This window comes from Ovis canadensis, chromosome 15 (assembly GCF_042477335.2).
Source record: "Ovis canadensis isolate MfBH-ARS-UI-01 breed Bighorn chromosome 15, ARS-UI_OviCan_v2, whole genome shotgun sequence".
NCBI classification, from domain to species: domain Eukaryota; kingdom Metazoa; phylum Chordata; class Mammalia; order Artiodactyla; family Bovidae; genus Ovis; species Ovis canadensis.
In genome coordinates, this window is record NC_091259.1 from 51,230,987 (window position 1) to 51,248,540 (window position 17,554).

General features: G+C 41.9%; 1 protein-coding gene across 2 annotated transcripts in view; it reads left to right on the forward strand.

Moving 5' to 3' along the window:
• The first annotated feature begins 1,923 nt into the window (after window positions 1-1,923).
• The window catches only part of DENND5A (DENN domain containing 5A), a 102,561-nt gene continuing 86,930 nt past the window's right edge, over window positions 1,924-17,554 (forward strand). The window contains exon 1 of one of the 2 annotated variants that reach the window (XM_069554425.1): window positions 1,924-2,378. In XM_069554425.1, the coding sequence (XP_069410526.1) occupies window positions 2,255-2,378 (124 nt within the window). In that variant the 5' untranslated portion in view covers window positions 1,924-2,254. The remainder of the gene's footprint in view (window positions 2,379-17,554) is intronic. The other variant, XM_069554426.1, reaches the window with a different exon arrangement.

Consider the following 17,554-nt stretch of genomic DNA (forward strand, 5'->3'; position numbering starts at 1 on the left):
ATTTCCCAGGGCAAATTAATACAGTCTTTCGTTTCTGACTTATTTTATGAGTTCAGTTAGTGTGAGAGGTCTCCTAGCACCTGATCACCCTGGACACATTGGATAAAAGTTTCTTGACTTCAAACTGAGAATAATCAAGCCCTTTTTAAGTCTCTTCTTCCACATGACTCCCAGAGTGATCATTCTAAGATGTAAATCAGATCCTGTCACTCCTCAGCTTAAACTCCTCCAGTTTAGCATTCCTCTGACACAGGGTAAATTCTTTAGCCTGGCATTTGAAGGCTTTCCTGCTTTGTCCCTCTTCTTTCTCCCTGGTTTCATCTTTTAATTCTGTCTTCCAGAGAAATGAATTATATCTTGTTTGTTGCTCCTATGTAACCATTTTAACCTGTCACTCCCTGTGTGTTGTTGCACATGTTGTCTGAAACATCTTTCCCTCCCTGTTTTACTTGAGAGATTTCTTTCGGTCCTTTGGAACTCAGGTTGGATTATATCTCCTCCTGGAAGCCTTCCCTGACCATCACCCATCCTGGAAGGATGCCGCTTTTCCATGCATTGTAACCATTTAGCTCTCTGAGCCTCCTCTCCTGTCTCTGTCCCCAGCATGCAAGACAGGGTGAGGCACCACCCTCAAAGCACTTTGTAAAGCTACCTTTCCTGCACTTTTTTTTCTTACTGGTTCAGGCAGGTTACATACAAAGAGGATCAGGTGCCATGGTTTCAAGCGATGTTGGCTGTGACCTCCAAGTCACCCTCCCCGCGGGAACCAATACTTGAGAGAGGTACCTAGGAGAGAACTCAGGGTGAGCCTCTGGGGAAGCCAGCCGCCTTCTCAGGCCTTTAGCAGTAGCCTGTCAGAACAGACCGTAGGCACACCTCTTGTTGGAATAATAATATAATCTCTAATATTTATTGAGTGCCTTCTACTTCCAGACACTATTCTGATCACTTAACCCATATGAGCATTCATTTTATGTAATCACAAGAAACATGACTGCTGGCACTTGGAAACTGTCCAAGGTCACACAGTAAATGATAAAGTCAGATTTCAAATCTGAGCACTGTTCTAGAGCCTACTAGAAGTAACCACTATACACATTGCCTTCTTGATTTCTGATCTCCAGTTTTCTGCTTAGATTCTGTGGGAAATCAAATCGGAGGGTCCCAATCCAAGTACCAGGAAGCAAATTTCTCTCCTGGTCCCCCACTTCTCTCAGGAGAACTCGCTTAGAATTGTCAGAAGCAGAAGGGGAGCTCGCAGTGACAGGGGCCTCTGGAGGCTCTAGGAGAAGGGCACAACCATGTGCAAGGGAAAAGGCCTGCTTGGAGTGGGGGTGAGAGGGCAGGGACTGATCACAAGCTCAGGATTCAACTCCAGGCTTTGTCTTTCAGAGTTTACGTAACCATGGGGAAAGGCCTCGCTTCTCTCTGAGCCTTAGTTTCCCCATTTATAAGCCAAGCGTAAATATAGAGCGGGCTGATTCACCTCTGGCGAAAGAGGAGACATCCCCAGCTCTACTAGAGGAAAAGCCAGCCATGGACGTCAGGGAGCGGGGCTGAGGAGAAGACTATCTGGGGTTTACGCCGCTGGGCTTCCTAGAGTTAGGATGAGCTGGGCTTCCTAGCTCAGTCTATTCCCGAGACCGAGCAGGGCTAGGGAGGAGGTCGTCGGACCTTTAGTGGGAGGCGGGGGTGGGGGCGGAGCATGGGCCAGGGGCCAGGCTCTGAAGGATGCGTCCACTCATCCCGCACCTCTGCAGCCCTGCCTAACGGAGTCGCAGCCCCGAGGGGGTGGCGGATGCGGGCGATCCAGCAATTGCCTGCCGCGCTGCGGCGACCGCCTGGGAAGCTGCGGCCCGCCAGGCCAGAAGAGCATCACGTCATCCTTTCGGCGAGGAGCCCGCCCCCTCCCCAACGGCGCCTGCGCAGGCGCGGCGGGAGGGAGCCGCGGTGGGGGTTCTCCTCAGCGCTTTCCGCCCTTCTCCGCGCTCGCTCCGGCCGCGGCGCTCTCGGCTGGCGACAGCGGCCGCGAAGCGGAGGGGAAGGAGTCCAGGATGCGGCGCGGGGCGGCCCGGTGCCCCCCTGCCCCGTCACGGCAGCCGCGGCGGCCGCGGGGACCGGGCCAAGGCCGGGGGCGGCGGCCGGAGCCGCGATAGCGGCGGCGGCGGCGGGAGGGGCGGCCTGAGGGCGGGCGGGCGCCCGGGTGCGGGGGCTCGACGCTCCGCACGGCCCGGCCCGGCTCTGCCCCAGCGCCATGAGCGGCGGCGGCGGCGGCGGCGGCGGCGGCGGAGGGGGCTCGGCGCCCAGTCGCTTCGCCGACTACTTTGTCATCTGCGGGCTGGACACCGAGACCGGGCTGGAGCCGGACGAGCTGTCGGGTGAGTGCGCGCTGAGTCCGGGGCCGCTTCCCCGCGTCCGCGGCCGCAGGAGACCCCCGAGAAGTCCGCCCCAGCCCTGGCTTTGTCCCGGGAGGCGGGCGAGGGGCGAGCGCGGGGAAGGGGGCGTCGGGCTGAGGACGGGAAACGGGCAGAGGGCCTCTGAGCCATAACGGGTCCGAACAGTCCTTGCTCCCCGCCACGCTTGTGGCCAGGTCCTCCCGGATGAGGAGGGAAGGACTGTGTTCTCAGTTGGGTGAAGGTTGACTGACTTAGTGTAAAATAAAAGGGAAGCTTGCTCTCGAACACCCGTTAGGGAGGGAAGAAGGCATCCCACTCATGGTGAAAGTAAGTTCCACCCAGACTTTGAAAAAAAAAAAAAAGGAAAACAAAAACTTGGTGAGTTTTGTTTGGCCTCCTCCCAAGAAACCTGTGATCGCAGTTCCTCAAAACATTTCTAACCCAGCCCTGGGCTAGGCCCCCTGAGTTGATGGGACGTGAAGTAATAAAGTGAACTTGGGCCACACCAAGGAAGGCGAGAACTCCCTTCGTTCGGGAAAGGGTTCGTAACCCGGGGCCGTGCCGTTTGTTTTGTTTTTTTTTTAAATTGAAAATAATTTATGCCCTTTATGAGACCAGCGTCATTGGTGAATAAAAGGGCAGCAGTTTAGTTGGAGAGCCTGGGTTGCGTAGTGATGCTTCTCAAGTCATCTTTCAAAGGGAAGTGGTGGGGAAGTGAAGATAAGGCCCAGATCAGATCTGGCACTAATTACACATGAGTGTCAGAATTGTAAAATCCCGTGAATTCCACTGCACCGGTGTCAGAGTTGTAAAGTCCCCGCGAATTCCACTGCACCGTCATTGGTTTTGGAAAAGTTTTCGTCTGGAGTGTCCAGTTTGCGGGTTTTATGTAGGTGGAGGTTTGTTGTGTCATCCTGCTTTGGATGAGAGAGATTGCTTTTTACTGTTCTGTCATGATGTGTTTACTGTAGAGTTTTTCTCCTGAAAGTGAATATGCTGTTGACTAATTTTCCTTTGCTTCAGAGATGACAGGACAAGTTTTGTGTGTTCCCCCCCCCCAACCAGAAAAATTTCAGTGTTTCTTATGAAAAAAAATTAGATGCATGCATCAAAATGGACTGTCTTTTTTTAAAAAATGATAAATCGATGACCTTTAACAAGGTCAGAGCAAATACACTACTTCCTCAAATTAATAGCAGGTGGAGAAAAAAATCATGAAGCAGTAATACAATTAATACTTGGTCTATTGTTGGGGTAGTTTTAAGTTCTCTTTTTTAGGTCTTTGAATTCCTGTAATCTGATGCTAATTTTTCATCTGTGTTTCCTATTTGTTAAATTTATGACTTTGAGATATAGTTGTTGGAATTCAGTTCATGGTACTGGAGCTGGAAGGATCTCAGAGACGAAAATGAGCCCAGGAAGGACAGTAAATTGCCTCACTTTGATCCAGTGCCCCTCTTGTGCCATAAACTGCATTTCATTGCTTGGCTGGGATTTTAGAAAACACTAACATGTTGACAAAAAGACTTAAAATGACACAGTTCTCCTCAGTAAAAGAAACTTTAAGTTAGTGAAATAAATCAGTGTTATTTTTATGCTGTGCTTTTGAGTGTCTATTTGATTTTCAAAAATAAAGAAAACGATTTGCAGATGATAAAGCTTATGAGTCGAATTGGGAATGATTTGATTTGTTAGTGAGAACATGGGTTTTGGGGTAAACATTCTCACTCTGCTATTGACTATCTCTGTGACTGGAGGCCAAGTTATATAACTGCTGGGGTCTTCATCTCTAAAAAAGAGAATTTAAATAAAAAGCATCTTATCAAGTAGACTCTCAAAAGTGTTAGTTCACTTTTAGTGAATATCTGTTAATTATCTGGCTTTTCAGGAAGCTAAAATTATATCCTTGTGAAAGCTTATTGAGAGAATAAAGAGGGGGATGAGATGTATAAAATGTGTAAATAGGGGTATTTTTCTTTTTAAATATGGTTGCAGTAGTGGAATGCCAAGACTGTTTATTCAGTAGATGGCCTTTTGCTAGAATAAGCCATGATTGAAGGATTTATTTTTTTTCTTCATTTCATTTCTGGTAGATTGATAGGGGAATCTGGACCCCAGAGGGAATCTTTAAGGAAAACAAAACAATAGGAATAGCTCTATGCGGGTCAGTGTTGAAGCTCTCCAGGGTGCATTTTCTCTCTGCCTTATAGTTCCCAAACTGATGATGTCATAGTAAATGAAACTACAGGAAATTATGAGTTGCACCCAGATTCCCTAGGGAGGTACTGAGAAGTCTATGTTCTCTTCAAACAAATTAAGTTATATACCTCAGATAGATTCTATACTCTTAGTAAGTGAATGCAGAACAAACAGATAAAAAATGCTGTGTTCTTCTAGCTGTATGGAGAAAGATTATAAGATTCCTTCTTTTCTGTTTGCAGCAATAATCATAGAACTTGCACTGTCGAAAACACACTTTGATCATTTAATTTTATAGGAAGTTTCTCCCTGTCACCTCTTCCGCTTTCTTGTAGACTTAAGCATTTAGGCAAGTCATGTAGTTACTTGTGCAGGAACTGAAGAAGATATGAAAATTTGTTTTGTTTCTCTTTGAGTTAATTGAGGAATTACTTCGAGCAGAAGGAAAGAAAGGTAATCTGTTGGTGAAGCACGGGTCTAGCCAACTGGAAGAAATGGTATCTGCGTGTTTGGGTTTTGAGTTTGTCAAGGAGATAAGCAATTCTGGAAGGAACACTTTTGATTTTGATTTTACCAAACATTGACCCATTTTATTGGCCCGTTGTAAGTGGGGAGGCAGATGGTTGTAGATTCCAGTCTCTCTTTCTACCTCTTTGATAGATGGGTGTTCTGGACATCTTCATTTTCGCTTTTTCTTCCTATGATCACCACCAGGTGACTGCAGCAGCAGATTTACCAGGATATGGGACTCTTGAGTTAATTTTCCCTATCTCTGTCTGAGAGTTAAGTTGCCAATATGCTTATAACTTATTTCTTACTTTGGAATCTTTATATTCCTTTTCACTGACCTGCACCCAGTATTGAGATATAAGTATCCTAGGTTCATGAATCCGCTACTTCAGTTTCTTAGGCTCTGAATAGTGGGTTTTGTCAAGAATTAAAGAGAGGGCTTGGGAACATAGATGGGAAACTAGCCAGTGTCCTGTATGAACCTACTTAGAACACAGTACCCTGAAATCATCTTTTAATATCATTAAAAGAGAAAAAATGGCTCACTGTCCAGGAAAGCCAGAGGACTGGATAGATCTTACTGCTCTTTAACTATATTGGGCAGTGAAGTTAGAACAACAGAATCATGGAATGTCAAACATGGAAGCACCTTTTTTTTTAAAAAAATATGTATTTATTTGGCTGTATCAGGTCTTAGTTGTGGCATGCAGGATCATCATTGCATCCTGCGAGATTTTTGTTGCTGTGCTGTGCAGACTCTCTAGTTGTGGCACGTGGGCTCAGCAGTTGCTCCAAGGCATGTGGAACTTCAGTATTGCGTGGCGGATATGTGACCACCGGACCCCCAGAGAAGTCCTCGGAAGCACTCTTAAAGATTATATAACCTGATTTTCACTGATGAGGAAGCTGAGGTCCTGGGAAAGTTGGGGAATATTTACCTCACTTGCTACATTTTATCCTTTTCTCTTCTCTTAGAGTAATGTTTTGTATGCTTTGTAGAAATTTGATGGGTGGTAGGGAGACAGTAAAATGTTTGGCAGGAGCAGACATACCATTGTTTTTTTCTAGGGCAGGTTTCTGTTTCATGTTAAGCAAGGATACAGTGTGTGATTAACAAGAGAGAGATGGGTTTTTTGTTTTTTTGTTTTTAGTTTTTTCTTTTGATGTAACTTCACACCAAACGTTGTCATTCAGTACTACGAACTTTAGTGCTTCCTTTTTCCGGACTCAGTGTTAACATTTTGCTCCATTAGCCTTATCACTTAGTATGCATCACCTTTCTCTTTCTAATATATAAAAATGTCTTTATTGAGACATGTCTTTTATTTAAAATACACAATTCTGTGTTTTTTAGTATATTCACAGAGTTGTACAATCATTACTACAATCAATTTTAGAATATTTTCATCACTTGCCCATCACTTGCCCTATATCCATTAGCAGTTACTACCTGTATCCTTCCAACTCCCTAACACCCTAGCTGTAAGCACCCACTATTCTACTGTTTTCTTTGGGGGGAAACCTTTTATTTTCTTATCATCAGATCAGTACTAGTTCACATCATTATTCACATCCATAGTATAAGAAAAATGTAATCTCTTCATGCAGAAATAGTAGTTAACATTTTAATATAGATTCTTCTAGACCTTTTATTAAAATGAAAGGTACTCTTATTGTTGTAATTATAATTTTGTAAAAACAAGTGCTGATGAGTTTGAGAAAGAAGAGAGTTTGAGGGCAGTAGGTTGTTTGGGAACCACTAATCTATCTTTGATCTTTATGGATTTGTCTGTTTTGGACATTTCATACAAATGGAATCATATAATATATGGTCTTTTGTGACTGGCTTCTTTGACTTAGCATGTTTTCAAGGCTCATCGGTGTTGTGACATGTATCCGTACATTGTTTCTTTTCATGGCAGAATGATATTGTATAGATATACCACCTTTTGCTTATTGTAAGTTGATGTACATTTGGGTTATTTATATACTTTTCATTTATTACAGATAATGGTATTGTGAACATTTGTGTATGTATATTTTCATTTCTCATAGGTATATGCCTAGGAGTGGAATGGCTGGGTTAATGGCCAGTGTTTAACCTTTTGAGAAATTGCAGACTGTTTTCTTAAACAGCTGCACTATTTTACATTCCCACTAGTGGTGTTTGAGGGTTACACTCTCTGTATCCTCACCAGCACTTACTATCTTTTTGATCATGGGTGGCCTAGGGGGTGTGAAGTGGTATCGCAGTGTGGTTTTGATTTGCATATTCCTGGATGACTCAGAAGGATATTTTACTTAAAAGAAAAAAAAAAAGCTTATCTCTTCTCAGAGATGGAGTATAAAAAGTTTGATGAGCCAGTTTCAAACAGATAGTCAGTTTAAAATAACCTTATTTTCCTCTACAAGCCTGGTCAGTTCTGGGCAGATTCTCTCAGATTCTCTTTATAAAATGGTCATTTAATAAAGGCATCTTCTCTGAAGCTCAGACTCTTAGCTGAAGCAAAACTCAAATTCTGATGGCTTACCTCAGGCATTTGTGGATATTTTCAGAGGTCAGGGTAGGAGGAAGAGAGTTCTTAAGTTAGGTCATCTGTTTCCTTTTACAAGGTAGAGCAAATAAGAGTGCTGGAGTGGATTGCCATTTCCTTCTCCAGGGATCTTCCCGACCCAGGAATCGAACCCAGGTCTCTCGCATTGCAGGCAGACGCTTTACCGTCTGAGCCACCAGGGAAGCCCAAGAAGTTAGGAGGAGAGACTAACACACAGAAAACAATTACAGAGCAGCCCCAAGGCAGTTTAGAATTATATGCTAAATTTAGTTGGAGAGACTGTGTTCTTAACATAAGAGCACCTACTTCAGACACCCTTAGGTAGGGAGGATCACACTGAAGGTAAGTGGATTTCACTTTAGTAACACTAGGGCTCTGCTCCCCTTTTCTTAGGAGGAAATCCTGAGTAACAATGTCTGGTATTTAAACCAAATTCTTAGAATCTGTTTAGCCCTTCCTTCCTTTTGTAGTAGATTATAAACAAAGTTTTTCTAGGCTTGGTCCTCCTTCGGTAATGCCTATTTCCAGGCCTGTATCCTTTTATAAGTCTAGTCCTATATCCTTTTGTGTATCCTTGTTTATTTTGGCTGACTGGTGGAAGATGGACTTGACTCAGCTCCTCAATTCCTGTTGCCATCCTTGGATTTGAATTATTGTCAGGTAGTCTTAGAGGTCTCTCAGGAACTTGGGTACACAGGAGGGGACCTGTACTTGATATGTTTTAGGTTACTGCTGGATAGGCATAGGACCTAGTGAAAGAGAGAAAGCCTTGCCTTTTGGAAGCTGGTGTCTTCTTGTGGAATTCATTGATAACACACAGGCTATCGCTACTAAAATTTTAGATTTAGTTCTCAAAAGTTTTTAGGTGAGGCAGATACTGGTTAAATGTCTGTGTTCCAGATGTTTTGTGATAACTGATTTTAGTTTGAAGTATGTAGAACCCTGGATGTTGGAGTCCTGTCCTGGTGGAAAATGAGGGCATGCGCTGGTCCTCAAGCTATTTTCAGTGTGCTTCTTAGGAGTCGGCTATGGCTCCAGGAAGTTAGATGGGAGTGGCTATTGTTTAGACCATCAAGTTTTCAAATATTACACTTAGGATAATTGATTGATTCTCATCCATGGGATCTATCATAGTTTCCCGTTAAAGAAAGCCAGGTTAGTAATTTGTTTGTTTTGTTCTTTAGTGTGATGCGTATTTCAGGTCAAAACTTTGCTAGGCCATCTGTGATGTACTCAATGGACTGACCTAGCTGCATTAATCTAAAATGTTTTTATGGAGTGCTGAGGGGCCTTGAGCAGGGAGAAGATGTGTGGAGGTTCCTCTTATTAAGCTTCATCTCTCTGTGAGTGTGAGTCCAATTCCTTGTTTTCTAAACTACTCCTGGTTGGCAAAACATAATTTGAGTATGCATTCGTTTATCTTGGTCATAGAATCAAAAACTGTCAGAGCCAGACCTGAGATAGTCCAGCTCCCACTTTTGACATGTGGTAATGATTAATATTTATTAATGACATAATAGTTTTTAAACACTTTTTAATGTTTTCAGCCTCATTTGAGAATATATTTTTTGGTCCACTGTTCCCCAGCAATTTAGAAAGAACTGTTAGAATCCAGGTCTTGTGTTTGCTTCTCGCCATTGATGAGATTACTCCTTTTTTTTTCTTTTTTTTGCCATGCCAAGTGGCTTGCAGGATCTTACCTGGGGTTTGACCAGGGATCAAACCTCCCCCCTTGGCAGTGAAAGTGCAGGGTCCTAACCACTGGACCACCAAGGACTTCCTGAGATTATTATTTTGAAATGATAGATTTTTCAATACTTAAGAAATGACTTAAGTATTAATACCAGACCACCTTACCTGCCTCCTGAGAAATCTGTATGCAGGTCAAGAAGCAACAGTTAAAACTGTGCATGGAACAACAGACTGGTTCCATATTGGGAAAGGAGTATGTCAAGGCTGTATATTGTTACCCTGCTTACTTAACTTATATGCAGAGTATATCATGCAAAATGCTGGGCTGGATGAAGCACAAGCTGGAATCAGAATTGCCGGGAGAAATACCAATAACCTCAGATGCACAGTTGACACCACCCTTATGGCAGAAAGCGAAGAACTAGAGCCTTTTGATGAAAGTGAAAGAGGAGAGTGAAAAAGTTGGCTTAAAACTCAACATTCAGAAAACTAAGATCATAGCATCTGGTCCCATCACTTCCTGGCAAATAGATGGGGAAACAATGGAAACAGTGACAGACTTTATTTTCTTGGACTCCAAAATCACTGCAGATGGCTTGAAATTAAAAGACGCTTGCTCCTTGGAAGAAAAGCTATGACCAACCTGGACAGCATATTAAAAAGCAGAGGCATTACTTTGCCAACGAAAGTCTGTCTAGTCAAAGCTATGGTTTTTCCAATAGTCATGTATGGATGTGAGAATTGGACTATAAAGCAAGCTGAGTCCCTGAGAATTGATGCTTTTGAACTGTGGTGTTGGAGAAGACTTTTGAGAGTCCCTTGGACTGCAAGGAAATCTAACCAGTCCATCCTAAAGGAAGTTGGTCCTGAGTATTCATTGGAAGGACTGGTGCTGAAGCTGAAACTCCAATACTTTGGTCACCTGATGCAAAAAGCTGACTTATTTGAAAAGACTCTGATGCTGGGAAAGATTGAAGGCAGGAGGAGAAGGGGATGACAGAGGATGAGATGGTTGGATGGTAACACCGACTCGATGGACATGAGTTTGAGCAAGCTCCAGGAGTTGGTGATGGACAGGGTGGCCTGGCCTGCTGCAGTCCATGGTGTCGCAGAGTTGGACACAACTGAGTGACCGAACTGAACTGACTGAAGCAATAACTTAATCATTGCCTGGCAGAACTGTTGTGTGGCCTCTTTGATTCAGTCCCCAAACCACAATGCAGTAGAGGAGCTCTGTTAGGGGAGGAGTCAGGTCACTTGTTTTTTGAATTGTTGAGGCTGGTTGGTATTTTTTATATATATATTTTCCTATCTCCCCATTCTTATCAGTTCTGGAAATGTTTTTTTTTTAAAGACCAAATAGTTACTGGGGCTTTGTTTCTAAGAAGCTCTCTTTTGAAAGTCTGTTTCAGGATGTTTTATGCTTTTTGTCTGAAGTCAGTTTTCTTTGGAAAGAAAAAAAAAAAAAGTTTTGCATTTGCTAACCTCAGAAATCCCTCCCTGTAGCCTGCAGTTTGCATCTTTTTCTGGTTGTCATTGGGTGCTGTCTGTGACTTCTTTTCTAAAAAATAACTTCGTTTATCTTTGGTTGTGCTGGGTCTTTGTTGCTGTGAGGGCTTTTCTTCAGCTGTGGCGAGTGAGGGGCTACTCTGGTTGCAGTTCATGGGCTTCTCGTTGCAGTGGCTTCTGTTGCTGAGGCTCTCGGGCTCTAGGGTACTCGGGCCTCAGTAGTTGTGGCACGTGAACTCCATAGTTGTGGCTCCCGGGCTCTAGAGCACAGGCGCAGTAGTTGCTGTGCAGGGCTTTAGCTGGTCTCCGCAGCATGCGGGATCTTCCCCGATCTTGGTTCAATCCCGTGTCCTGTGCATTGGCAGGCAGATTCTTTACCACTGAACCACGAGGGAAGCCCTGGACTTTCGGATTTACCATATTCTTTATAATGAAAGGATATGGAAAGCAGCTAAGAAACTTTTAGGATTTTTAAAGTCAGAAACACAGAAGAAAATGATTTAGAAGTAACAATCATAAACCGCATGGATAAACCCAATTTACAACAACTTAGATTCATTAAAAAAAATACATTAGAATTACTTTTCCAGGAATGTCAGAAGAATTCCTTTCTCAGTTGTGTCATCTCTGGTGTCCTTTTTCCCCTTGTTTTTTGTAGTTGTAAAATAGCTTTTAAAAAAACAAAAAAAAAAATTGGCGGGCTAAGTTTCGAGTTTCAGCTCCGCTTTAGGAGTACGCAGATTTCCCGCCGGCGGCACTGTTGGCTCCGCCCCCCGTAAAATAGCTTTTTAACAATGTCATGGAGATAGGTATTAATTATTGCTATACTGTTGAAGAAAACCAAATGTTTTGAGTATGTTAGATGTCTCTTCTTTCCCCAGAGTCTTTATTTGACAGTGACCATTACATTAAAAGTTCCTCCTTATTATAAAGACCATAGGTCTTTATACAAATTAAAAACATTACAGAACCATGTTATAACTCACTTGTCCTAGAGTCAGGTAGACAAATTTCTTAGCTTTGCTAGAAGACCATGCTTTATCTAGTAGGTATTTGATAAATATTTGTATTAATTATGAAAAGATAAAGCCTAATTATTTGGGCTTTCAAAGAATTGTATGTAACCATGCTTTTTTTTTCCTGATATAAGGCCTAGTACTTAACTTTTTAAAACTTAAATAAGTCAGACTTCCACAGTTTTTCCAAGTGCTGAGTAATAAAGAATGTGGAGGTTCGTAGAAGAGTAGCAACGACTGTTTTCCCATACTCAAAAAGCTAAGGGTCAGTGGCAGATTTGGAGTTAAAATGGTGATAGGAGAGGTATTTTGTATTGCTGCTTTTGCTAAGTCGCTTCAGTCGTGTCCGACCCTGTGTGACCCCATAGCAGCCCACCAGGCTCCCCCGTCCCTGGGATTCTCCAGGCAAGAACACTGGAGTGGGTTGCCATTTCCTTCTCCAATGCGTGAAAGTGAAAAGTGAAAGTGAAGTCGCTCAGTCGTGTCCGACTCCTAGCGACCCCACGGACTGCAGCCTAACAGGCTCCTCCGTCCATGGGATTTGCCAGGCAAGAGTACTGGAGTGGGGTGCCATTGCCTTCTCCAATTTTGTATTGTGCTATGATTATTTCATAATTTTTAATAGATAGAGCTAAATTTTATAACAGTTTGGATGAACTTTTTTTTTTTTAAGTGAATCTGTATAGTTTTAGTTATTTAACCAGTCCTATTGACAAGTTGACTTAGGATCAGTCTCTTGTTGGGAAAAATAAAACAAAAACCTAGAAGTATCACCTGCTAAACTAACCAGTTGTGCTTAATTCTGAGATTCTGTATGTTCAGATGGTTTTTAATCCTTTTCTTTGCTAAATAATTATCTAGTATTCATCCTTTACACCCGCTGTGAAACACAGTCTTTTTGGTGCAGTTTTATTGTTCGAAAAGTTGATATTTAAACATTTGTAGTTTTATCTTCTAGAAGAATGTTTAGTGTTTTGTGGAAGATTGTTGATCTGCTGGTCTAGCTCTGTTGGTTGCTCAGCTCAGTTGGTAGTGAATGTGATGAATTTAATGAGGCCAGGGTCATTGAATCAATCTTCCTAAGGACCAGTTAACTTTGTTCTACCCATTTTTATGCTACCCTCTGCTGATCATCCCACTCACAAGTACACTAGGTCATGGGGAACACAGTCAAGGAAATGAGGCTAGAGTAAGCTGGTCCATGCCTAATAATTAAATTAACAGATATTATTTATTGAATAGATTTCATTGCTAGGTACCATAAGACATTATCCTCACTTTACAGTTTACGAAAGCACTGGTAACTACTGAGCCCACACTTCGGAGCCTAGGAGCCTCAACTACTGAGCCGATGTGCCACAATTGCTGGAGCTGGTACAGCTCTGGGTCTGCTGCAAGAGAAGTCACTGGAGTTAGAATCTCCTGCACCACAACTAGAGAACCCCACGTGCAGCAACGAAGACCCAGTGCAGCCAAAAATAGCTAACTAAATAAACAAGTGTGTTTTAAAAATGAAGTGAAAGTAAAAGTGAGAGATACTGCCAAATCGCCTTCCTCAAAAGGTTATACTCTGTGCTCAGTCACTCCGTCATGTCAGACTCTTTGTGACCTTACAGTTTTTAAGATGCTACCCAATTTTTTCTCTACATCTGTAATGGAATATTAGCTGCTTTTCTAGTGTTTTCAGTCTTCTAGGAAGAAAATGTCTGTTTTAATCTAAATTTAATTATTTGTGAGGCTGAGCATCTTTTCATATAGTTCATGTACACTTGTATATTTCTTCAGCGAATTACTTGTTTAGTCCTTTGTTCATGATTTCTGTTGTGTTGTTTATCTTTTTCTCATTGACTTGCATAAACTGTCTTTTGGAATATGTTGATTGTTAGGAAATATTTCAGAAACACTTGCAGTGAAAAAATATATGGACACGAATATAGATGTACAAAATTGAGATCATATGAGAAAAAATGTATCCTGCTTTTAAAATTTACTATTATATGTTGATCTATTTTCCATATTTTTAAATGTGTCTTAAATATTTTTCCATGTCATTATTCTTCATAAACATGATTTTAATTATTATTTGTTTTTAACAAATGAAATTGTTACTTGGTTTTATTTTTAATTTGTTATCCAGAGTATGAGTGAACTGTACAATTTTTAATGATTAACTGGCACTTGGGTGGTTTGTTTATACTCTTTTATGATAAGTAATTTTACAACATATATACTTTATATACATCTGTATCTGTTGCTCTGTTATGTATAACAGTAAGACAGTTAGATAAACCTTTAAGCACATTTCATATGTATGATGAATTTCTTCTTGGAAGTGCCGTGCCAATTTATGCTCACTTCTAGTGTGCTATCATTTCACCATATATATATAAATTATATATATATTATTTTGAGAGGGGATAGTAGATTACTTTCACTTTTCACTTTCATGCATTGGAGAAGGAAATGGCAACCCACTCCAGTGTTCTTGCTTGGAGAAACCCAGGGACAGGGGAGCCTCATGGGCTGCCATCTGTGGGGTCACACAGAGTCGGACATGACTGAAGCAACTTAGCAGCAGCAGCAGCAGCAGCCATTAAAAAATGTACAGTTTGGTGGCATTTAGTACACCTTACAATATTGTGCACAATACTGTGTATCATCATTATGTAAGTGCTTAACAGGTTCATCGCCACAAAAGGAAACCTCCATCCATCGAACAGTAGTCATTCCCTATTCCTCCCTCCCCCAAGCCCCTGCCAACCTCTGACCTGCTTTCTGTTTCTTTGGATTTGCCTATTCTGCATATTTTTTGCCTTTTCATACTTCAGGAAAGTTAGAGATACCAAGGAAACATTTCATACAAGGATGGGCACAGTGAAGGACAGAGCAGCAAGGACCTAACAGAAGCAGAAGATATTAAGAAGAGGTGGCAAGAATACACAGAAGAACTATACAAAAAAGGTCTTAATGTCCCAGATAACCATGATAGTGTGTTTACTTACCTAGAGCCAAATATCCTGGAGTGTAAAGTCAAGTGGGCCTTAGGAAGTATTACTCCAATCAAAGCTAGTAGAGGTAATAGAATTCCAGCTGAGTTATTTCAAATCCTAAAAGAAGATACTGTGAAAGTGCTGCACTCAATATGTCAGTAAATTTGGAAAAGTCAGCAGTGGCCACAGGACTGGAAAATGTCCATTTTCATAACAATCCCAAAGATGGGTAGTGCTAAAGAATGTTCAAACTACTGTACAATTGTGCTCATTTAACAGTATGTGAACTGAGAACTTCCAGATTTAGAAAAGGCAGGAGAACCAGAGACAAAATTGCCGACATCCACTGGATCATAGAAAAAGAAAGGAATTCCAGAAAAACCTCTACTTCTGCTTCATTGATTATGCTAAAGCCTTTGACCTGTGTGGATCACAACATACTGTGGAGAATTCTTAAAGAGATGGGAATACCACAGCACCTTTCCTGCCTCCTGAGAAACCTGTATGCAGGTCAAGAAGCAACAGTTAGAACTGAACATGGAACAACAGACTGGTTCAAAATTGGGAAAGGAGTACGGCAAGGCTGTATATTGTCACCCTGCTTATTTAACTTATAAGCAGAGTACATCATGAGAAATTCCAGGCTGGCTGCCCCAGAAGCTGGAATCAAAATTTCTGGGAGAAATATCAGTAATCTCAGAAATGCAGATGACACCACCTTTATGCAGAAAGTGAAGAGGAACCAAAGAGCCTTTTTATGAAGGTGAAAGAGGAGAGTGAAAAAGCTGGCTAAAACTCTACATTCAAAAAACTAAGATCATGGCATCCAGTCATATCACTTCATGGCAAATAGATGGGGGAAACAATGGAAACAGTGACAGACTTCATTTTCTTGGACTCCAAAATCAATGCAGATGGTGATTGCAGCCATGAAATTAAAAGACGCTTGCTCCTTGGAAGAAAGTTATGACCAACCTGGACAGCATGTTAAAAAGCAGAGACATTGCTTTGCCAACAAAGGTCCGTCTGGTCAAAGCTATGGTTTTCCCAGTAGTCATGTGTGGATGTGAGAGTTGGACTATAAAGAATAGACTATAAAGCTGAAGAATTCTTCAGCTGAGTGCTGAAGAATTGATGCTTTTGAACTGTGGTGTTGGAGAAGACTCTTGAGAGTCCCTTGGACTGCAAGGAAATCCAACCAGTCCATCCTAAAGGAAATCAGTCCTGAATATTCATTGGAAGGACTGATTCTGAAGCTGAAACTCCTATATTTTGGCCACCTGATGTGAAGAACTTACGAGTGAAGATAATTCTCCTCTCTTATTGAGGGTAACCTGACAGGAGGCTCACAGATTCTTAAATCTGTTCACCCGGGGAAGAAGACTGTTGGGTGCTTCCTGATAAGCTGTGGTTTTAAGTTTGGATTTAGGGACATATTAGTGTTCTGGGTGCAGCCATGTTTCCTTCTCTGAGTTCTGTTCAGTACTCATTCTGTGAAGCTGATATATGCTGTCACTTTCATTCAGTAGAGGCTTTCTTTTGGTAAAGCATTTGAAAATTTCCAGGGCATTTCTGTCTGTGTCTTGTTTCCATGGTTAAAGATTTAGATGGGATTCTTGCGTGTTTAGGACTTCCCTGGTGGCTCAGACAGTAGAGAATCTGCCTGCAGTGCAGGAGATCTGGGTTCCATACCTGGTTTGGGAAGATCTCCTGGAGAAGTGAATGGCTACCGACTCCAGTATTCTTGCCTGGAGAATCCCATGGACAGAAGACCTGGGGGGCTACAGTCCATGGGGTGGCAAAGAGTGGCCATGACTGAGCAACTTTCACTTTCACGTATGGATTTTTTTTGTTTTTTTGTTTGCCTCTGTGCTCCATACAAGAATATGGTCATAAGGAATGTTTCCTGTATTCTTTACACATATTTACACACTCAGTCCTCTCAATAAACCTGTGAAATAGGTATCATTATCTATATGATACAGATGACAAAACTGAGATTTATAGGAGAGAGACCTTGGCCAGATTAGTTAAAATTCAACAAGACATGGAACTAGTATTTGAATTTAGATTTGCCTGTCATTAAAATCCTGTTTGTTCCACTATGTATTATAACATAGTGCTTTCCTTAGCTTCCTCTGGATGAGAGGCCCATTCAGATCTGTGAGGCCTGTCTGCTTTGGAGAAAGAGATACAAGTTTATTCAAATTGTCATGAATTCCAGGAGGGATTGGTTTTGAATGATAAATTTTTGTGTCTCTGTAGCACTTAGCCTAGAGCTGGGTGCCACACAGTGGGAAGGAACTCAGTGAAGGTTGAGAAATGAGTATGGAATAATGTAGTGGTGTCACATAATAGGCAAGTGTGGGATAGACAGTGTCTCTGTCCCATGGTGGCTGAGTGGAAAAAACATTCTGTGCCTGTGTTTATAGCTTGGATTTTTTGAGAGGGTGTGAGTATGATGTTAGGTTTGGAATGAATAGTTTTGATTAAATGCCCCGCACATTTAGTAAATATCTGTTGGTTTATATGTTGACGAATTATCGGGATATTTTCACCTTGAGAGATAACTGAAATTTTTGGCTTGACACGTTTTCTTCCCTGTCTGTGGCAGCAGTATATTCATTTTCAGAATTCTTCTTTAGCCTGATTTTGTAATACATTGACTAGTTTGGTGTTGGCTGCTG